The sequence below is a fragment of the Heterocephalus glaber genome, unplaced genomic scaffold (assembly GCF_053883595.1).
Source record: "Heterocephalus glaber isolate CG9 unplaced genomic scaffold, H.glaber_assembly_v1.0 deba00001592, whole genome shotgun sequence".
NCBI classification, from domain to species: Eukaryota; Metazoa; Chordata; class Mammalia; order Rodentia; family Bathyergidae; genus Heterocephalus; species Heterocephalus glaber.
Genome location: NW_028258367.1, coordinates 149,971 through 172,708, shown reverse-complemented (window position 1 = coordinate 172,708; position 22,738 = coordinate 149,971). Strand labels below are relative to the sequence as shown.

The 22,738-nt window shown below is 41.0% G+C and overlaps 2 protein-coding genes across 12 annotated transcripts in view; one reads left to right on the top strand and one right to left on the bottom strand.

Annotated features, from left to right (window-relative positions):
- The window catches only part of Synj2 (synaptojanin 2), a 105,589-nt gene extending 98,732 nt beyond the window's left edge, over positions 1–6,857 (top strand). For 5 of the 7 annotated variants that reach the window (XM_004856827.3, XM_004856826.3, XM_087193416.1 and 2 more), the window contains 4 exons: positions 407–519; positions 1,557–1,665; positions 4,430–4,578; positions 6,102–6,857. In XM_004856827.3, coding sequence (XP_004856884.2) covers positions 407–519; positions 1,557–1,665; positions 4,430–4,578; positions 6,102–6,857 — 1,127 coding nt within the window. Of the gene's footprint in view, positions 1–406; positions 520–1,556; positions 1,666–4,429; positions 4,579–5,053; positions 5,191–6,101 lie in introns of those variants that run through there. The other 2 variants (XM_087193418.1, XM_021237977.2) reach the window with 1 other exon arrangement.
- Serac1 (serine active site containing 1) overlaps positions 2,557–22,738 on the bottom strand; it is an 83,004-nt gene continuing 62,822 nt past the window's right edge. For 3 of the 5 annotated variants that reach the window (XM_004856829.3, XM_004856828.3, XM_021237978.2), the window contains one exon: positions 2,557–22,212. In XM_004856829.3, the coding sequence (XP_004856886.1) occupies positions 22,076–22,212 (137 nt within the window). In that variant the 3' untranslated portion in view covers positions 2,557–22,075. The remainder of the gene's footprint in view (positions 22,213–22,738) is intronic. The other 2 variants (XR_002386858.2, XR_015444009.1) reach the window with 2 other exon arrangements.

The following is a 22,738-nucleotide window of genomic DNA, read 5'->3' as shown; positions in this document are numbered from 1 at the left end:
TTCTAATAATAGTAGTAGTGTGTTTAAAAAATAGTGTTTTAAGACACTTAAAAATCAGTTTTTATATCTGATTAGAATCAGTTTTCCCTCAATTCCTGCTTCTCCAGAGGATCTACATTAGAAGGCCAGGCCACAAGAGAATCAAAAGAGAAACTTTTTGGGGGAGGAGGCATGGTACTGGGGGTGGAACCCAGGGCCTCATGCATGCTCAGCAGGCACTTTTCCACTGAGTTGCGCCCAGCCTCAGAAGAACCTGTAGCAGTCCTCCAAAGGCCTGCACTCTGAACATTCCAGCCTCAGCACAGCCACATCTGTCTGCACAGCCACCTCCCAGGGCTTCTTGCAGCTGGCAGGCCAGCTGTGACATTGCTACAGCTGAGACTCTGCCCTCCTTGGGTTTTTACAGCTGGTTTGATGGTGAAGAAGTCAGCTTCAGATGTGTCCATCTCCTCCGGCACCCATGGGCAGTATTCGATTTTGCAGGCAGCAAAACCTCTGCCAGGAGCACCTCAACAACCGGTGAGTCTGTGTTTGGTGCCAAGGAAGCCAGTCAGCATTTCACACCCAAGGGGCCTAACCCAGAGGCCACATGGGAGTGCATCTTCTCAGGGGATAGTAGATCAATCCTGTATTCTGAGTCTCGACAGCCTTCTCCCAATCCTACGCTGATTAGCAGCCCCTCTGCAGGCTAAGTGGCTCTAGAGAAAGCTGGTTTGGATGAATGATCCCAAGGATCCTGCAAGGCAGAAATGCTTTCAGATGCTTCTGTTTCTCTCCTTTTAAGTCTGGCTTTTCCCCTTTGTCTACAGATCATTGATAGGTAGAAGGGAGAACAGTAGAAATTCAGGTCAGTCATAAGAAAATGATGATCATGGTTAGTTAGAGAAGAGGCTAAAGAGAGACATTCTGGACCTAAAGAACAGAGTGGAGGAGCCCAGCAAGAGTAACCATCATGAGGACACCAGAGGCAGGGATGGGGACACAGAGGGCTCAGAGAGGAGGTGATGGGCAGGAAGCCCAGTGCTGCTGGGCCAGGAAACCAGATGCACACTGGAGAGCTGGGCCAGGCAGGTGCATGCATTCACAGCAGGTGAAGGGGTCAATCGGATGCCAGTCATCTACAGTGATGAAGGTGAGTCCTCAGAGATGCCCGAGACACAGGGTAAAGAGGTAGAAAATGCACTTTTAAGGAAAATGTATCTGGACAGCATTTCAGTACTCAACTAGGCCATGAAAAGTGTGACTCTGATTGTGCAGTCCAGCTTTTTTGAAGATAAAAGGTAGATTTCTCCACATTGCAAAAACCTGTTACCACCTCATTTGGGAGATGAAGGTCATCACTGCATTCCTCTTGGAATGAGAGTGCTCCAGGGAGGAGAGAATTAAGAGATGTGGGTTAGACTCTGTGTGTGTTTTTGTCACCATTTGATGGGACTCTGCACCTTGCACTCACATACCAACCACCCTACCTGTGCAGACCAACAGATGGTGAATGCGCCATGAAGGCTGTCTTCTACCTGTGTTAATAGATTTTTCTTCCAAATTCTATCCTGAAGCCCAAAGCTAGAACTGGAATAAGCAAACCTTACAATGTCAAGCAGATCAAAACCACCAATGCTCAGGAGGCAGAAGCAGCAATCCGATGTCTCCTGGAGGCCAGAGGAGGTAGGTGGGCTTTGGGATTCTCCTGCTTGGCTGAGGAAAAACTGACTCCTTTTCATCCTCCCACCAAAAGTGGTCTAGAAAAGAATGTAATATTTTTGGAGGCAGAATTAAATAAAACTACCCTGTAATAACAATTTATTTAGATTTATTGTCCATTTAAAGTTATTTCTTTGAAATTCAATAAGTATATAAAATAATCCCAGGATTAAGCAGCTTTTAAGGAAAAAATAAATTAATGTTTTAAAAGGTTAATGTTACAGTTACCAACTCACTCTACCAGCTCCATTAAAAAGAGGCAATTGGGTTGTGTGTCCTTATTTCAGGCACAAAATCTTTACTGTAATTCACTGGCAAGCATACATGAATTCTGTCCCATCAGGCAGGGACCTCACTGCCTGTTAATTTTTTATTGCTGTTACTTCACTTAACCCATGCTACCTTGTTTTGCCTTGGAATCTCCTCCATTCCTTCACAATCACTGCTAACTAACATTTGTTGTTTTGGTTTTGGCTTTGTACCAGTATCTCTTTTGTAAAAAGAGGTGAGATTATGCACTTTGAAAAGGCATATGCAGTTACAATCACGTAATTTGCTTTTAGCCAGTGGACTTAACCTACTTGGAATTCTCAAATAACATTTAAGGACAGCATGAGTTAGAAGCCTGAGAAACACTGTTGTAGGATTATACACTATAAATTTTTTAATTAAAAAAATAAAACTGGAAAAAAACTTAAAAAAAAATAAAACTGGGTTTAACAACTGACTTGTCCATCAACTGATAGATAAAATATGGTATATCTATACAATGGAATATTATTCAGCCATAAAAAGAAAGTACTGATACATGCTACATTGTGGATGAACTTTGAGAATGTTACACTGAGTCAGACACAAAAGGCCACATACTTTATTATTCTCTTTACATGATTGTCAAGAATCGGGAAATCCATTGAATCAGAAAGCTATTAGAGTCCAGACTAAAAGGAGGAGGTATGGGAAGCAACTGATATAAGTACAGGGTTTCTTTCTGGTATAATATAAGTGTTCTGGAATTAGATAGTGGTAGTGGCTGTGTAATTTTCCAAATACAGTAAATTAAAAACCAGAGTGGTACACTTAAAGTGGGTGAATTTTATGGTATGTGACTCATTTTTTTAAAGAACTTTATTATCAAACACATACATACAAAAAATTAAAACCACACAAAGAAGAACAATGCAAGGGGGAAAAAACTACAATAATATTCAAATACAGTAGAACTCAACCAAAACAAAACTGAAAAGCACTTAAACAGTTTTCCATATAACTTAAAAAAGCATCTCAAGCAACAACAAGACACCAGGGGATGTGATTTATTTCAGAAAGGTCCCCAAACCAACACTGAACAAATAATGACCTGAAAAAAAAAACTCCAGTTAGCAGACTCCACATAAGCCAAGCTTCTCCCTAATTTAAATTTTGATACAGTCATATGACACATGATGCAAACACAATCCAAGAAATATGTTATTAGGCCATTTCATCCGTGTGTATCCTTAATTATACTTCCAGTTTCTCACACTAGAGAAACTATTCGGTATTCACATATATGTGTCCTATGTATTACACTTAAGAGTATGGCCTCAATATGCATCCATTTAGCTATAAATGTCTGTAGTTTCTCGTGCTTTATGGCTGAGTAGTACTCCATTTTATTAAAAAAAAAAATCTTTTTTTTTTTTCCGTTACTGGGGATCGAACTCAGGTCCTTGGCTTGTGAGGCAGGTGGCGGAACCACTGAGCTAAATCCCCGGCCCAAAAACCACATCTTCTTTATCCAGTCTCCAGTTGATGGGCACTTGGGCTATTTCCAAGCTTTAGCTATTACAAACTGTACTGCTATAAACATGGGTGCACATATATTGCTGTGGTAAGATTCTTTTAATTCTTTTGGGAAGATACCCACCAGGGGAATAGCTGGGTCAAATGGGACCTCTAAGCCTAGTTCGTTGAGGTATCTCCATACTGATTTCCACAGTGGTTGCACCAATCTGCACTCCCACCAACAATGGAGAAGGATTCCTTTCTCCCCACACCCCCGCCAGCATTTGTTGTTAGATGATTTCTTAATAGCAGCTATTCTTTCTGGGGTGAGGTGGAATCTCAAGTGTTGTTTTCATCTGTATCTCTCGAATAACCAGTGATGTTGAACATTTTTTTGTATATTTGTTTGCTGCTTTTACTTCTTTGTCTGAGAAATGTCTGTTCATTTCAGATGCCCATTTTTGAATTGGCTCTTTGAATTTGGGGTGTCTGATTTTTTTCAGTTCTTTATATATTCTAGATAGAGGCTCATGTTTTAATAAAGCTGGTTTTTTAAAAAGGTTCTAGAGATGTAGATTTTAGTAGTGGTTTGAGGTTTGAAATCTTCTACAATCCCAGCTTAACATTTTCTTGATCGTGGGCCCATTGGGGGTTTGATGCATTATATTTCTGCCTTGAGAAGTGTAGCTATGTAGGAAGCTTTGCATGTGCATCAGGGCCTCACTGATCTCCCATCAGGACCATGCATAGAGCTCAGGTCCTCACCCCTGTTGAGATGATGAGGTTGAAAAGCTGGAGCTGGACCTAGCTGGTTGGTCCAGACAATCTTTAAGGATTTTTGTTTTAAGGGGGAAAAAAAAGGATTACATTGAATCAGTAAGATATTATCTTGTCCAAAAGTTAAATCATGCAATGGACTGCCTCATCCTCATACTTGAGCCACAGGATTTTTATGTTCCAGGCACTCCAGAAGAAGCTGTAAATGCCACAGCCCTGAGGGACCAAGGGTCCTCCAAACCAGAGCCCTCCCTGGGACCCCCACTCTTGCCCTGTCGCCCAGCACCCAGGGTTCCTGCCATCAAGAAGCCAATGTTAAGGAGGACAGGAAAGGTAAGACCCCAGAAGCATGAACATCTGACTCCAAACTTACTCAAATGGACCATTAGTTAAAATTATATCTCATAGACAAAAGTCTAGTTGAATTTGGTTTCTCCACCTACTACCTTGAGTCCCAGACCCAGCCACGTCTTTGAGGAAATCAGTTCCTCTGACAGCCACTTTATTCCTGGCCTGCGTACTGCATCTTGGCCCCAGCTGAGCAGGAGCAACAAGCTGACTTTCACAGGTTTACTGTGACAATGGCAGCTTGGAGGGACTGTGCTTCCTTGCTGTGGGATGCACTCTCCCAAGTGGTCCAGAGCTGTCCTTCATGCGTGGTGTGTGTGGTGTGCATGTGGTTTTACATGTACAGATCTCATGTGCATTAGAAAGATCATAACCAGTTTCTAGATTAGCAGATTTGCTCGCTGTCCTGCAACTGCCATCTGTGAAGGTCCCACAGCTCTCCTTGCCACTTTTCTTGCAGATTGTTTTTTGCTCTCGCTCTCAAGCTTCTCAGCCTTGCTTACTGCATCAAAGACATGAGTTTGTAAGGACAGTAGCTGCCCAAAGACTGGCACCTATAGACACATCCGGATCTTCCGTTTGATCTCAGTTCTAGGAACGGGACACTCGGTAATCCCTGCCTGGGCATCGCAGAATGCCTGCTGCTTTTCTGCCTGTGGACAGTCTGAGGTTGCTCTGGAGTGTCCCTCCTCATGGGCTTGCTTTGTGTTTTCTGGGTGGCACTTGTTCCACGTTGGTTAATTGCCAGCTGTCCATTTTCCATGGCTTCTTGTAAAATGGACCTCCATTGTTCTCCTCTTTCCTGCACTTCGTCTTTTCTTCAAAATGCAAAGGACAGAAATGGATTCATTTTCCTAACCTGCTGCAGGTTGTTAGGCCACAAAGCTGGTGTAGAAGGGAGTATGTTTTTCATGTTTCTTAAGGAGCCAAAGAGAATAATGAAACACTAACTACTGATAGGCACTTCCATGCAAAAGCTTCATTTCTCTTGTGTGGTTTTTTGCTTTGGGATATTTTGAATAAAGCAAGGAAGTGAAGCCCCTGTGTAAAGTTCTCCACTCTTCTATATTTACATATAAAAGATTCAAAGACAAGGTACATCCATTAGCCCTTCAGTTAGCTTCATGCTATAAGTTACTTCACCCTCGCATGTGAATTATCTGCCAAGCCCGCCACTCAAAGAATGTTTTCAGAGAGGCTTGCTTTGCATAAAGGAAGATTGCATCCCCATTTCCTAAGGTACCAGAGGCAGCTTTGTCTCCAGTGACTCACTGAGGCCCCACTCATCTTTCATTGGATTTGTTGGTCTGCCCAGTGTGTATGTGCATGCCCTGTGCTTTCTCCTACCTGATCACATTTCCGGCATCCCAAACATTCTCCAGCCCCAAATGGGCAGAATGTCCACTCTGTCTCCATCCATCTCCGATCCCTGCTGACCACTGAGTGTCTCTGTGTCTTGGCATCCTAAGTGCTGCCTCCTCATTGACCCTCTATCTTACCTTTCTCAGCCCACGTCACTGGAAGAACAGTCTGAGGAAAACCCTATCCATTTTACAGTCGGGCCCCCAGAGACAAGCCTTGAAACACCCCCTCCAGTGACACCCCCTCGAGTCCCTCCTGTTCCCAAGCCGAGAACATTTCAGCCCAGGAAAGATGTGGAGAGAAGGCCCAGCAGGGGAAAGCCAGGACCAGATGAAGCCCCTCTTGTGGCAGAAGCCACCATGCTGCCCGCTCCAGAGGTCCCATCTCTGGTGCCCAAGGTGCCCCCAAGAAGGAAGAAATCTGCACCAGCTGCTTTCCACCTACAGGTCCTGCAGAGCAACAGCCAGCTTCTCCAGGGCCTCCCAGCCAGCAGTGATGGGGGCAGCTGTTCACCGGGACCCCAGCTGGAAACCGACACTCTCTTCCCACAAGTGGATTTTCTAGGCACTTCATCTGCCCCAAGCCCTGAAACTAATGGCCCCAGGGTAATGAAGCCAGGAGCAGCCTCCCTTGGTGGAGATTATCAGGACCCCTTCTGGAACCTTCTCCACCACCCTAAACTATTGAATAATGCCTGGCTTTCCAAGAGCTCTGACCCTTTGGGCCCCAAAGCCAGAAGCTCTGAGAGGGCACAGACAGACCCAGTGCAGCTCAGTACTTCTGTTGCCGAGGAGCAGCTGCTCTCAGACCATGGGGGGAAAGCCTTTAACCACTGGGTGACTATCAGTGACAAAGACAAGAGAACAACACTGCAGGTGTTTGACCCACTGGCAAAAACATGACCAATGGATTCTGAAGCCTTCCTTGTACAATTGTACAATTCCTCTCTTTAGACATTGCTTGATTGGTTCGAAAAAAACATCTATTTAAACAAAGGCACACTGAAAAACCATTTGTGCATCTGTGTTTAAAAAAAAAAATTGAGCCTTTTCTTCAGTAAGATTATTATTCAGCCATCAAAATATGTTTTCTTTAAGATTCATACATTTTAAGTTTGCTCTAGAGGGAATGAGATCCTCCTGTTACACTCTGTATGAATTTTAAGGAAGGAAGTTTAGCTGATAAGGCCCAAGTTCTCTCCTTTATGGTGAATTTTAAATGGTCATTCAGTTTATGTGTGTATGTGGTGGGTTTTTGTTTTTAATTTTCTTTGTATTTTACAGATTTGGAATAGCTCTCTGGTGAACCGCTGGAAGGTTATGCATAAAGGATGACATTAAAAGTAGTTGGGAATATTAAGAGCTGTTACTGGCCTACTTTAAACCAGGTTTAATTTTTTTTTTGTTTGGGGTTTTTTTTGAGACAAGGTCTCACTATGTAGTTCAGGCTGGTCTTGAACTCACTATGTAGCCCAAGCTGGCCTTGAACTCAGCAGCAATCCTCCTGCCTCATACTCCTGAGAGCTGTGATTACAGGCATGCACTGCCATGCTCAGCTAAACCAGGTTTAAAAAGTCAGTTAGAAGTGGAAACTAGGTCAACCAAATGACTAGACCCTACATTTCCTTGAGCCATTGTGCTTATTTATGTAGTCAGTCTTTCATATCTTCACACGCCTCATTAATACATTCAACCAACTGCTGATTAAAAATAAAACAACTGCATCTGTACTGAACATGTAGAGACTTCTTGTCACTATTCCCTAGACATTATAGCATAACAACTATTTGTGCAGCATTTACACTACATATATTAGGGATTATAAGTCATCTAAAGATGATTTAAAGTGTACAGGTGGAAATACTTAGGTTCTATGCAAAGACAATACTGTTTTATGTAAGACTAGAACATCTGTGGATTTTGGTATCTACGGGTACTCTGAGACCAATCCCCTTTGGATTACTGAGGGATGACTGTACATGTATGTGAACCTAGCTTGTGTGTGAATCCTGTGGGAGCTGGGGTTGTATACTGTTCAGGTTCTAAAGCATATACTATTAGTCCACCCTCAGTTTAAATGCACTAAAGACTCTGGTACCAGGTCTCAGCCATTTCCTGCCTTATAAATTGTTGTCATCTTGAGTTATGGGGTGTGCTTCTTCAACTAATTTGTATCCACCATCCCACCCTTATTAAATGAAGTCTCATAGACTCTTTTCTTCCCCTTAGATATCCCATAAAGATACAGACTCATATAGGCACATAATATTTTCATTGTTATAATCTGAAGAATATTTGTTTTAGCCTCATCTATCTGGCCATGGCTTCAGGAAGAAATGCACTGCATAGCCGCGTATATAAGGATCCCTGGGGCAGAATGCCTGTATGGTTACTGAATTCTTTTTTTTTTACCTATACATTTTTCCTACATGTTTCCAGCACCACTTCTCACCTATTCAGGTATTGAAAAAGGTATTATCATAGTGTTGTACACTTTTAAAATGTTACAAGGTCTAGAACCAACTTGATGCAGATATAGTATCTTGGCTAATAAGTTCACAGGCAAATCTTGTGCCTCCTGCTCTATTTCAGTCTTTCATGAATGATGCCATATTGTCCTGGATGGACTTAGGGGGACTCCTGTCTGAAATGCTAACCACTGGTATGGTCACAGTCATCTTGCCTGGGATGTACCATTCTTTGTTACCAGTCAGACCTCTGGGATTTCAGAATTCATTTTCATTGTCATCATCCAGATATATGACAAGTTACCTAAATCCGGCACTCAAAAACAACTTCCTATATCTCATTTAATGTGAAAATTGATAAAAGAGAAAAGAAATATTGACTCACTGACATAAAGAGATAATAGGCATAATTGACCAGTTACAAAAGATTTAGGTGATCAGTACCTTCTGTGGCACTTAATGTATTTTAAAGGATTACATTGTTCACCTCTTGTGTTTGTTATAGAGAGAAGAAAAATTATATAAAGAGTTGAGGGAGGCCAAGATGGGTTGCTTAGAGAATCTCAACTGACAGGTACAATCAGGAATAGAACTGAAGATAAAATTACAACGAGTTTAACATTAAGAGTTGAACAAGTATTGTTTGGCATAGTGGTGCACTCCTGTAATCCTAGCACTCAGGAGGCTAAGACAGGAGTATTGTTGAAAGTTCAAGACCAGCCTGAACTACACAGCAAGACTGAAAAAAAAAAGTATTTCATCATGGATGTTCAAATTTAATGAACAACACAGACTACATTTTGAGTTGGTACTAGGTATGGTTCTCACACTAGTTTCTCTTAAAAATGAGAACAATTAGAATAGCTTTACTTGTTTTTTAAATCAGTGCTTACTAGTTTGAAGGTTTCCCAAGTTAGCAGGAGAGTCAACTGAGGAACCTTGACTGTAAGGAGCTGCCATCAAGGGGATTTCATTCTGTGGCTTTTCATTTTTGGTCTATCTTTGTGCTGCCACAAGGCCTTCTTCCTGTGACCTTGGGGTTTGTTCACTACTGCCCTATAATATGATACAGTTGCAGAGTGTTTAGGCACAGTACTTTATAGCTCAACACTGTTTCTGACCCTAAGTACTGTCCCTTTTATAATGTGATCTTCTCAGACTTCTTGCCGATTTTTAAAACTTGTTTTGGTACATGATTGAAATTAGGGTATTTGCCCAAGCAATTTCTGTAAAAGCTTAAAGTTGTAGAAGCTCAAGATATTTAACAAGATCCTCCTGGAGATGTATAAGAGTATAAGCCAAGTAATCCATTAAGTCATTCATTTTATAATGAAGTCATTTTGGGGAAGAAGGAAAGCAGCAGAGATTATTTGTTGGGGTGATTAAAAATCTGTAATATTTTTGAAGTGATATTTGTACCCATTCTGTACAGAATACATATTAAATATTTGTCTTTTTTAAAATTGGGGTTATTTCTTTTCAGATATGAAGAGAACTTTGGAATATCATCCTGGGCTCACCTGTTCTGGATCAGATGCAATTGCTAGTTATTCATCTGTTTGAGTTTTTGGTTTTGAGGGGTTTTTTTTTTTGGTACTGGGGATCAAACTCGGGTCCTTGCACTTGCGGGGCAGGCAGCAGAACCACTGAGCTAAATCCCCGGCCCAGTTTTGAGGTTTTTAAAAAACTGTATTAAGTTGAAAAACAACAAGTAATAAGTAGGCTAAGAATTTTTGACTTGAAAGCTACTAGCAGGAACCACAGCATTGCCATAACACAGTAACTTTATGCTACACTGTAAGACTTCCAAGATGCTAGAATTCATTTTCTATAGGACCTTAGAGCAAACATAAACTTTGAACTGCTAACGTGCTGAGTACATGACTGTATAGAGGCAGAAAAAGTACCTGTTCTCCCAGTTCTATCCAGGTTTGTTCTAAGATAATACACAAAATATAGATCATAATGTTCTTTGGTGATTTTTAGGAATAAGAATATACTGATCTCAAAACAGTAAATATGGTTAGTCCTTCCTGACCAGTACTGCTTCGTGCATTGAATTCGCTTAATCTTAATGCACCACCCTGAGGCTTGGATGAGAAGTAAGGAAACAGCTGGGTGTGGAACTGTCCTTTCCAAGGTAGTGGGGAAGGTTAGCTTAAAACTCACTCTTAGGCCGGGGATTTAGCTCAGTGGTGCTGCACCTGCCTCACAATCTCAAGATCCTGAGTTCAAGCCCCGGTACAGAAAAAAAACCCCCCAAAACTCACGCTCATCACAGGCAAACTGTTTGCCTGAGTCTCAGTGCCATACAGATAGTTCCAGTGAGTGACTGGCAATAGAGAGTTAAGGATAATTTGAGAGAAGAGTGTTGAGAATTTCTTTTTTTTTTGGTACCGGAGATCGAACTCAGGTCCTTGTGCTTGCTAGGCAAGCGGCAGAACCACTGAGCTAAATCCCCGGCCGAGAATTTCTAACAGTTTATTTTATTTTATACATTTTTTAGAGCAATTTTAGGTTGACAGCAAAACTGAGGAAAAATAAGAGTTCCCATATGCCCCCCCCCCACTGCTATCATGAACATCCTGCACCAGAATGGTACATTTGTTACAACCTATGACCCAATACTGAGAGGGCATTGTCACCCAAAGGCCATGATTTACATATTTCCATTGCCTTCACTCTTGGTGGTGTGCATTCTAAGGTTTTGGACAAATGGATGTGCCACAGTATCTCACAGAGCAGTCTCATTACCCTAAAAATCCTGTGCTCTACCTTGTGTCCCTCCTCCACCCATCACCATCCCAGCCACCATGTATTTTTTATTGTCTCTATGGTTGTACCCTTTTCAGAATGTCATGGTGTTGGAATCACAGTACGTAGCTTTCTTGTAGTGGCTTCTTTCACTTGAAATATGTATTTATGTTTCCTGCACATCTTTCATGAGATGACAGCTCATTTCTCATTGCCTGGATGTACTATAGTTTATTCACTACTGATGGACATTTTGGTTGCTGCCAAGTTTTATCAGTTATGAATAAAGTTGCTATAAATATCAATGTGCAGGGCCAGGGATTTAGCTCAGTGGTGCCACCGCCTGCCTCGAAAACACAAGGTCCCAAGTTCGATTCCAGGTAACCCCCCCCCACCCCCAATTCAATTTGCAGGTTCCTGTGTCCATGTTTTCAAAATACCAAATAATCCAGTTGCTGGATCATTTAATAAGAGTATGTTTTATAAGAAACTGCCTTCCAGCCAGGTGCGGTGATACATGCTTATAATCCCAGCAGTGTGGGAGGCTGAGCAGGAAGATAGCAAGTTCCAGCCCAGCATGGGCAATTTAGCAAGACCTTGTCTTCAAAATAAACATTTTTTTTAAAGGGCCAGGGGTTTAACTTAGTGCAAAGGTCCTGGATTCAGTTCCTAGTATCACCAAAACAAACAAGAAAACCCCTGCTTCCCAAAGTGGCTGTACCATTTTGTATTCCCACCAACAATAAGAGTTCCTGTTGCTCTACATCTTTTTCAGAACTTGGTACTGTATTTCTAGATTTGGACCATTCTAATGGGTGTATAATGGTGTCTCATTTTAATACACAACTCCCTAATGACATGACGTTGAATGTCTTTTCAAATACTTATTTGTGCCATGTGGGTAGCCGCAAGCCTGTAATCCCAGCACTCAAGAACCTGAGGATTACAACTTTAATGATTATTAATCCATTAGCTTGAGGCCAGCCTGAACTACATAGTGAGTTCAAGGCCAGCCAGAATGACACAGCAAGACCCTGTCTCCAAAAAAAATTTTTTTTACATTTTTAAAAATCAAATACTTGTTTGCTGTCTATGGTGACAGGACATGCCTGTTCAAAGTCTGTTTTTAATTGGATTGTTCATTTTCATACTGTTGAATTTTAAGAGTTCTTTATATTTAATATAATAGTCCTTTAACAAGATGTATCTTTTACAAATATTTTCTCTAATTCTCTGGCTTGCTTTCTCATTCTCTTGTTGTCTTTTGCAGAGCAGAAGGAATAAGCATTTGGAAAGTAAGAAAGTAAATTTATGTAGCTAGAAAGGACATTAGCCGTTGGGAAAGAATTTCAGAGGACATAGGGTTTTAATCTGTAGGAAACAGAAGCAGTGGGTAGTGGGATACCCCAAATAAGTCTGTGTGTTAGAATGGTTAAGATTACAGGCTTTTCCTGGATTAACAGCAACTCTTCAAAGTAGCTAGAATATATTTTATGAATAGTGTGAGGCAGGGGTGTCCAATACCTTCTTCCTAAAGGATAATTATATTAGTACTTTACCCATTGTTCTTGCTTCCTTTTTTAGGCTTTTATTGACATTTACCAATAACAGCTTTAAGATTTATATAAAACATTTTCATTAATTTCAACTTTGTGTCCTTATTCTGTTTTTAAATTTTATTCTTTTCCTAATCTTAATTAAAGGCAGCAGTGGGCTTATTTTTAGTCTTTCTTACTTAACAATAAAGATATTTAAGTTTACACTTTTTTTGTAATTATACCCTTAACACTGTATACCCCACACATTTTGGCATGAAATATTCTCCTTGTCCTTAATGATAGATTGTAAATTTTGCTTTTATTTTCTATTTGATTGAAGGATTAAGAAACTAATTTCCAAGTGAAGGATTTTTTTTGTGTTGTTTTTGCATCTTCAAATTACTTCTAATTTTATTGGAGTGTGACCTAACAACATGACCTATAAACACACCTACTTTAAAAATTTTGTTTGTGGCTATGTGAAAATTGAATTTTTGAACTGTTTTCATCAATATACATTTTTTTCTTTTAGTGGTAGAATACAGTATTTCGTAAGTGTGAATGTCAGTTCCTCTGTGACCTCGTGGGACAGGTTCTCTATGCAGGCCGGATCTGTGGGGGGACGGAGGAGGCTCTAGTTCTAGCTCCCTTGTGACCGCCTCCCATTGTTCTTATCAAGATCCCTTAGATCAGAGGTGGTGAACCTATGGCACACATGCCACAGCAGGCTGTTTGTATAATTTAAAACTCTAAAACGTTCACCATTGCTGCCTTAGATTTTGTTAAGTATATGTTTCTCAATTTGCTGCAAGGCTTTTGAATCTCTAGAGGCTTTGAACAATTGATGGTGTTTGCTAATTTTGATCAGTATAATAAATCTCTCTCTGGGGAGGGGCTTTTCCTGAGGTCTTCATATGGCTGGTTCCAGAACTCCGACACTCTGGGCTCTCTGTTCTGTACCCATGGCCTATCCTTGTGCCAAGGTGACACGGTCTTATTTAACTCTGATATCTGGTAAAGATACCTTCCCACTGTGTTCTTTTTCTTTAAAACTATCTTGACTATTTTTAGCTTGAAAATCTTTACAACATTGCATCTTCAATCCAGGAACAGAATATATTTTTCTCCATTTAAGGTTTATAGTAATGTTTCTCAAAGTTATTTGTTATAAAAAATTTAAATATACATGAGGTCAGAGGGAAGTTTGAAATTTCATATATCACCTAAATGTTAACAGTAACGTTTTGCTCTTTATTTTTTCCTTTGTTGAAATATATTTGATTCCTAAATACTTTCAACAAATTTCTAACATTTTTCATAACCTTAATACTGTGATTATATCTAACAATTCTTTAAATTTCATTTGCTAATATACTTATGGAAGTTTTTTTGTATACCAACTGCATCAGCAACCTTGTCAAACTTTAAAAAATTCTAACAATTTACTGGGTTTTTTTGTTTTTTGTTTTTTGGTACCATGGATCTAACTCGGGATCTTGCGCTTGTGAGGCAGGCACTGGAACCACTGAGCTAAATCCCCAAATTTACTGTATTCTAATAGACTCAATATACAATCAAATATGATACCACTTATATACCATTGTTCTTTTTTTTTTTGGTACCAGGGATCGAACTCCGGTCCTTGCTCTTGCAAGGCAGGCACTGGAACCACTGAGCTAAATCCCCAGCCCTATACCATTGTTCTTAAGAAGGCTTCCAACTACATTATGACAAACCACCTATTGTGAGATGTCAGATATAAAAATATTAAAAGTTTAAAATGCATCTTGGTATTGATAAACTCTTGTATATGTCAACTCTTTTGGATTATGCTGATGGTAATCTACAAAGAATGTATTTTTTTCCTTGCCTTCCAGAGCAAGCTAGGACAGTTAGTACAATGTTAAATAAAAATGCTGATAGTAAGCATTCCTTTGTTATACTTGTCCCCAAAAGGAAAGTTAATTTGCCATTAAGTATGTTATTGTCATTTTTGTCTTCAGATATCCTTTACTAGATTAAGATAATTCTATTCCTAGCTTGCAGTTCTTCATAAATGGTCACTGAATTTTATCAAAATAATTCTGCATATATTGACGGTGATGTTTCCTTTTATATGCTAACCCAGTGAATTACATTAATCAGTTTTTCAGTGCTAAGCAAAACTTGCATTCTTAGTATAAATCCAACTTGGACAGATATCTTTTCACTTTTTGAGACAGGGTCTCACTATGTAGTCCAGGCTGGCCTCGAACTTGTGGTAATCCTCCTGCCTTAGACTCCTGGGTGCTGGGATTACAGGCATGCACTCTCATGCCGGCAGTTATCTTTTTAAATATTGCTAAATTTACTGTGTCAATATTTTTGCTTAGGACTTTTATAACCATGTTCATTAATGGCTTGTTACCTCTCCCTTTCAGTACTGTTAACCTCACAAAATGAGTTGGGTTGTCGTCTTTTATATTAATTGGAGAAATTTAATATTAGAACTATTTCCTCCTTACACTTGTAGTAGTACTTGTTAGGTAAACAGTCATGACCTCAAAAAAGAACATAGTGCCAGCCCAAATTCGGGGTTCCATGCAGGACCTCCTGAAGTAACTCCAAAGAAGAGTCCAAGCCCAGTTTACTGACCTGGGTCTGTTTGGTTAAGGCTGGAGGCGTTAGTGGGATAGGCTTAGGTGGGGTGAGGCCATATGGGGTATGAGACTGGGGGAGCGAGAATAGCCGAGTATGTGGCCATAGCAACAGCTAAAGTTTTGTTGTCCCAGGTGTGCCTTAACATAGCAATGTAGACAGGGTTGGTGCGTGCTGGGGGTGCTGCAGAATATAGGAATGGGCTGTGACTCTTCTCCAAGTTCAGGAACTTGGGTGGCTAGGGACTAGCAGGGGTCAGACCTATCATCTCTCAGGTTTTTAAAGGTAATGAAGAACAAGAACAAGTACGAGGGTGTGGGTTATCAAGCTGCTTCAGGCTGAGCAGGGACAAATTTGTGGGGCTGGTAGGGGCCACTTGAGAAGTGAACTGAGACATCTGTGTTTGGATGAAGCTAGAGACATGGGGCAAATGTGATTTAAGAGGAATATTGAAACAATGGGCCCAAGAAGGTGTATGAGCCAGGAGTTCCAGGAAGTGGTCAGCCAGGCAGGAATGGTCCAGGACAAGGCCAAGTCTGTAGGGCAGTGACTTGATCACACACCCTTTTGACACCATCTCATGAGTCCGGACTTCGTGAAGAAACAGTAGGTCTCCTGGAGAAAGGCACAGAGCCCACCTTTTTGTAGTGAGTCAAATCTAGGCTTTGATAGTTTTGGACACAACAGCAGCCAGTGAGTTGATTTGATCTTGCAGGTTAGCGAGTTTAATAGGTAACTGCTTAGGGTAGAGAAATGGTGAAGAAGGGGGAATTCAGTCAGGCAAGCTGGATGGCATGGTAGTCAAGGTGGGGATTGAGTTTTGGGCAATAGGAAGTCTTTGTGCAGCACAGCAGTGAATTTTATTTGTTCTTGGCCAGGAACTGAGGTTGTCAGCATGGCCAGCCATTGGGCAGGGGCAGAGGGTGGGGCTGAACCTGCTTGGAGAGAGCTGAGAAAAGGTAGAGACTTTTAGTCTAGCTGGTCCAATGCCCAAAACAATGGCTATTCTGATTCCTGTCAGGAGAGGAACTAACTGAACAGCCCAAGAAAATCACTGTTTGCCATTGGCAACATGTTGCCTGGTTCAACAAACTGGAGGCAGAAGGTGAAGAAGCTGATCTGTGTCAGAGTGAACTTGATAAAGGTGTCCTGGAGCCAGATGTCAGGGATTATTTCTGGGAGCGAAGTTCAGATTGGAGGAAAGGATATTAATTTTCATCATGAGGGAAGGGGTAAAGCAAATAATTTCAGGGAGCGAGAGAGTCAGAGGACAACAGGTAGCTTTCTGGGAGAAACCTGCAGGGAGGAAGAACAGAACAGCCTGACATTCTTGAGTTTTGAGGTAATAATAAGGGCAGGGCAGAAAGGACAGCAGGAAGGGGGTTGATAAGGACAATGTAGGGTCTCTCCCATGTTGGATGTAGAGTGACCTTTTAAGGGTTCTGAGCAGGACCTGTAGGCCAGGGTGGAAGTGAAGGGGAATAATGAGTGAAGGCTAGGGAAGAAAGTGTCAGTGAGTGCTTGCTCCTGTGCTTTCTTGCTGGCTCATAGGAGGGCTCAAATGGCCTGAGATGAATGGGAGTAATCTCCTAGGGAATAAGTGGGAGGAATAGGGCCAGAAGGGGACTGAGCCTTGTGGGTTGTCTTGGCAGGGCTTGTATATGCAGGAGGGCTGGGGGAGAAGTCTGGCCAAGGATGGTGGAGTTTAATAGCTGAAATCTGGGAACAAGGAAGAGGAATGAAGTGATTGGAGTCTTTTGGGGTTTGGCTGAGAGCAATGTGCTCAGCTGTTTTGTCAGCTAAGACTTGTTGGGGCTATAAGGCTCAATGGGATAGAGTGGAGGACAGCCACCTTCAGTGGCAGGATGGCTGACTGAGTTTTCATGTGGCTTTTGTTGGTGATGGGGATTTTTGTATACTGAGAAACCCTGGAAGAAGCCAAGGTAAGTGTTTGGGTTAGGGCTGTTTTTCCTGTTGTGAGGTGTTTTTTGTGGGGAGTGTTTGAGTCTCAATTACTGTGTGTCTGAAGTTAGAGACAATAGTATATGTCACCTGGCACCCACTGGGGGATTACAAATAGTTTTTAATCTATGAACCAACTATCAGCTGTCTGTGGGATGGAATTTTTAACACTGAGAAAGTGATTTGAGATCACACAGCGAGTGGTTTGAAGGCAGCTGTGAAAAATACCCTGAGCTGGGGAGGGCATGAGGGTATGGGGTTTTTTTAGGGGGGTGCACTATAAAGGTCTGGCTATGAGGCCAAAATTGGGGATCCAGGGGCAGAGAACGCCAGCTAGGCTGAGGAACAAGAGCAGTCTCTGTGAGGAGAACTGATTGGATGAGAGCTTTGTGATCATTTGTGATGGCCTGTGAGGTGGGTATAAGGTGAAGCCCCAGGTATTGCATGGTGGTCTGGACTAACTATGCCTTGGAAGGTGAGGCACAGTATCTGCAGGAGAAAAAGAGAGGTATTTGAGTGACAGTCTTGGGGAGAGGGGCTGCAGATTAAGATACCATCAACATAGCAGAGCACTTCACTCTTCAAAGGTGGAGTCTGGTTGAGATTGTGACTGAGAGCCTGGGCAAATAAGTGGGGACTGTCCCTAAAGCCTTGAAGGAGGACTGTTTAGGTTTACAGGCTAAGACATTGGAGGAAGGAGAAGGGTAGACTATGTAGAGAGGGGAGGAGGATTTTGGAAGATGACTGTTGTCAGAGCTTAAGAAGTAGATGCCATCCCAGGAGGGGAATGCAGCACTGGGGAATCACCAGGAGTGAACTTAAGAGGAATTTAAGAGAGCTGTTATGTAGGGATGAAAAGGCTCGCCAATTCCCACTGCCAATACTGAAGATTAACTGTAGGTCCCAAGAATGTTGACAAAGAGGAACAGGTGGCCCCCATGTGAGGACTTACTCTTGACCAGAAGAGTTACCCTGGGCACTCTGTAGCGATGGGCTGTGGGCCAAAGAGCTGCAGGCCCCGTCAGTCTTCTGCTAGAACAGGTCTCATTAGGTCAGTAGGGCGGGGCACGGGGAGTGGATGGCCCCAATCTCATTTTCAAGTGGTGACTGTCATTCCCAGTGGCCAAATAATCTAGTGATGTCCCTGCCTAGAGCAAAAGTAGTCTTGACTGCTAGTCCCTTGTTATGGCTTATATCTAGATGTCCCCCAAGAGCCTCATGTGTTCATAGGTGGCACTTTTGGAAGGTGATTGGATTATGGGGGCTAATAGCTGGCAGTTAGGAGGTGGGGTCTGATGAGCTGAAGCAGTTCTGTAGATGTGGCCTAGAAGAGCTTGTCTCCCTCCCCAGCTCCTTCCTCCACTTTTTCTGCTTCTAGTCCACCATGCCCCCGCCATGGCTTCCTGCCTTGGAGCCAGCAACTATAGACCGAAACATGAGCCAAAATAAACCTCTTTCCTCCCTCAAGTTATAGGTTGTCAGGTATTTTGTCCCAGTATTGAGGGAATAACTAAAGTATCTTTGTTCTGCTTTTTGCCTTTTCTTAGATATATATATCAGTCATCATTTTTTGTTACTTCTTTGATCAATAAAAAACACTTCATCCAGTTATCACTGGGAAGTCAGAGCCAAACAATCTAGCATTCTATCACTGAAAGTAAACTTCTGTTACCTTTTAAGATGACTTTTTCAACTTATCTTTGTTTTACTAAGATATATGCTAGGTTATGTTACAATAACCTGAGCAATGAACAAAGTGGCTATGATTACAACTTCTACTTCTCCATACCCTTTTAGAATCATGTATCAAGGGCTGGGGATTTAGCTCAGTGGTTCTGCTGCCTGCCTCACAATCTCAAGGTCCTGAGTTTCATCCCTGGTACCAAAAAAAAAGAATCATGTATCAAAATAGCACACGCTCAAAAATTCAGCATTTTATATAAGCACCCAAAATAAGTTCACTCAAAATCTACCCAGAAATACACATTATTCTACAAATGTATTTACTGTATATGCATAGTAAAATACTAGATGATTAAAATACAGTGGTACCTTGGTTCATGGCGCTTTTGTTTGCAAACAATTTGGTTTGCAAACAGAAGCATTTGGCAAAATTTTGCTTTTGTTTGCAAACTCTGCATTGGGTGACAAATAGAAACAACCATAGCTATCTTTTCCAAAATCATAGAACAAATTAAGTTCATGAACCGAGGTAGCATTATATATGTAATTATATAATATTATTTTAAATTAAGCTAAGGGGATAAAACTGATTGTAACAGTATTTTTCAAGTCCTCGCGGGCTTGAGTATGTCCATCTATTATTTCAAGGGCAACTTAGCTGAGCACATGATTCTTTTCAACATTATTGTTTCTAACATGAGGTTTTTGGCATTTTTAAGGGTCTTTGTTTGCATTTTGAAATACAGCATTTTTATTTCACCCCATCTTGATTTGATCAGTAAGATTTCTCAGGCATAACTATAATCCCAGCACTTGGGAGGCTGAAGCAGGAGGACTGTCAGGAGCACAGGGGTCTCTATTCCTTTAGTTTATACTGATAATGCCTGTCCATTGAGCTCATAGTTGAATAATTTTACTATCTTTTTTTTTTTGGAGATAGGATCTCACTATGTAGTTCAGGTTAGCCTTGAGTTCACTATGTAGCCCAGGCTGGCCTTGAACTCACAGCAATCCTCCTGCCTCAGCCTCTTGAGTGCTAGGATTACAGGAGGGTACCACCATACCCGGCTACTATCTTCTAATTACTCTGAGCATTTTATTTTTTTTCATCTATTATGGTCCTGCATCCATCATGGTATCCCTGTAGTAACAGAATTTTCACCCATTTATACTCTAGTAATTGTGCTGCTGACTGATTTGGTTTCCAATTTGTTTCCACATCACTACCTTTTCCCTGTTCATCACTTTTTTTTTGTCCAAGATTACGTTCCTCTTAGACTGAATCTCTGGTCATCATTATACACTTCTTTTGTTTTGCTATGTTACTTTTCACTTAGGTTGTATGATAAACTTCATCCAAATCTCTGTTTGTCTGATAAATGGAGGTGGACTCTCTATTTTATAAACAGAATAAAAAATGCTAAATAGCTCACCTGAAAAAGCACAGTAATTTTGCAATATATTGGATGTCTCTCTAGCCCTTGTTAAAAGCACAGCTATGGTAGTTATATATTAGGATTTTAAGGAAAGGGGTTTCATTCATTAAGTTAATGAATAGTTGTTTCTACTGTGGTTTATCTGCCACAGTTTGTGGAAAACAGAACCAAAAAAAAAGTACCAAAGGGCCGGGGATGTAGTTCAGTGGCACCACACCTGCCTCACAAGTGCAAGGTCCTGAGTTCGATCCCCGGTACCAGGGAGGGGGGGAGGACCTTAAGAAGTTGATATGACAGGGTTTGCTGATGACCTTGCTTACCTTCAAATGCTGGGCTCCATCTTCAGCTTTGACACCCCAACTCTACACAAGTCCATCATCTCCTCAATGTTAAGCACAGACTTAGCATTTGACCACCAATTCTGCTCAGCCAAAATAAGTAAAAACACCTATCCAAAAAACACCAACTTTATACACAAATGATCATAGCAGCATCATGAGTTCCCAACAGTCAAAAAAAGGACAGAACCTAGATGTCCATCAACTGATTAATAAACAAATGTAGCATAAAACCAGATAATTTGGGTCATAAGGAATGAACATGCTATATTATTTATGACTCTTGAAAACACATGAAGAAAACAAGCCACCTCCTGTATGATTCCATTTGTATGAAACATCCAGAGAAGGCAAATACACATATGGAAAGCAACTAATGTTAACAGGGGCTGGGGACAGAGGTATGGGAAATGACTGCTGAGTTTCTTTTTAGGATAATGAAACACTCCAAAACTAGATGGTAGTGGTGTTTGCACAACTCTGAATATACTAAAAACCAATGAATTGAACATTTTTAAAGGGTGAATTGTAAGCTATACAAATATCTCAGTGCTCTTTTTGAAAAAGTCCATCAAATGATTTAACACAACTTCCAAATGCACAAGAAAGGTATAGCTAAAAAGAATCTGAAAATGTTGATATACACATATATGCTTATAATAGTTTATTTTATACTTTGGTCAGTAATGGATTAAGCTACTTTATCCTTATCTGGGGCACATGACAAGCATAAGTAGCTATGATCTGTAAAGAATTACTATAAGCTAGAATTTAAAAACGAATTTGTCCTCAGCAATAGGGAAATAAAAACATGTAAGAACTCACCCCTGCATGACAATAGGTCTAACAAAGTTAACATCAGTGTTAATGTGTTAGACAAAAATTTAACTGAAAGTTAAAAACTAAAAATTTAAACTTACGTTTTAAAAATTTATATCACATGGACACCCAGAACAAAAACAGAATCTTCTGTGTTCTAGTTCACTCTTCTCTCCGTTTAGGCACTCTCTCTATGGCATTTTTATGGTTAGCTGAGTTGCCTACTGGGGCTCCCAGGTGAGAAAAGGGCCTCTCCAGCCCCAGCAGCTTTGCTCTAGTCACCAGGCCCAGCACTGTGGGATTTCTGTAAGCCAGAGGTTTCCACTCTAGCCATTCCTTCTGTCACATCCACTCTGTGGGCATGCTTTCCAGTGTGTGAATGGAGAGCCACACTCTGTTGTCTCCACCACTCCAGACCACACTGCTGTCATAACTTTATACGCCACGTTTCTTGCATGTATTCCCATAGAAAATGGAAGAGAGCAGTTAGTTTTCAAGATCTTTGGCTAAAGTTTCACGGATGAACTGCAGAGTACGTTGGTACAAAAAAGCATCCTTTTTCTTTGGCTTACAAATGTTCAAATGGTTAACATCCACAGGAATCAGATCTCCAATGCCTAAATCTAAAGAAAATTAAAATGTCAACAAATCTAAGAATAAAGTCTTCTCCCTTGTCAAGACTGAAAGAAGTCAAATGGGTAGTTCTCAATGCTAGCTTGGTTGTGATAAGAAGCCCATAAGAGGGTTGGGGATTTAGCTCAGTGGTACCTTGCCTGCCTCGCAAGTGCAAGGTCCCAAGTTCAATGCCCAGTACCAAGAAAAAAAAAACCCCATAAGACAAAGGAAAGTAAAAAGAAAATGTGTTATGTATATGTATCAATTTCCCACAATGAATGTTTGCATCATGTACCTCAAAGATGTACTAATAAAAATTAAAATTTAAATTAAAAAAAAAAGGTTCATTCAAGCAAACTGAGGAAGTGGCCATGTAGGGGGAAAGCATTTCAGGTATGGATATGTATGGGGCAGCTACACTGTACAGAGTAATAACAGGAGGCTGTAAAGAAGGTTTGAGATCTACCCTCAAGGAGCCCATAAGTTCTTACCTATAATGCCTATAACTGGTAGGTATTGGCCATTTCTCTCCAC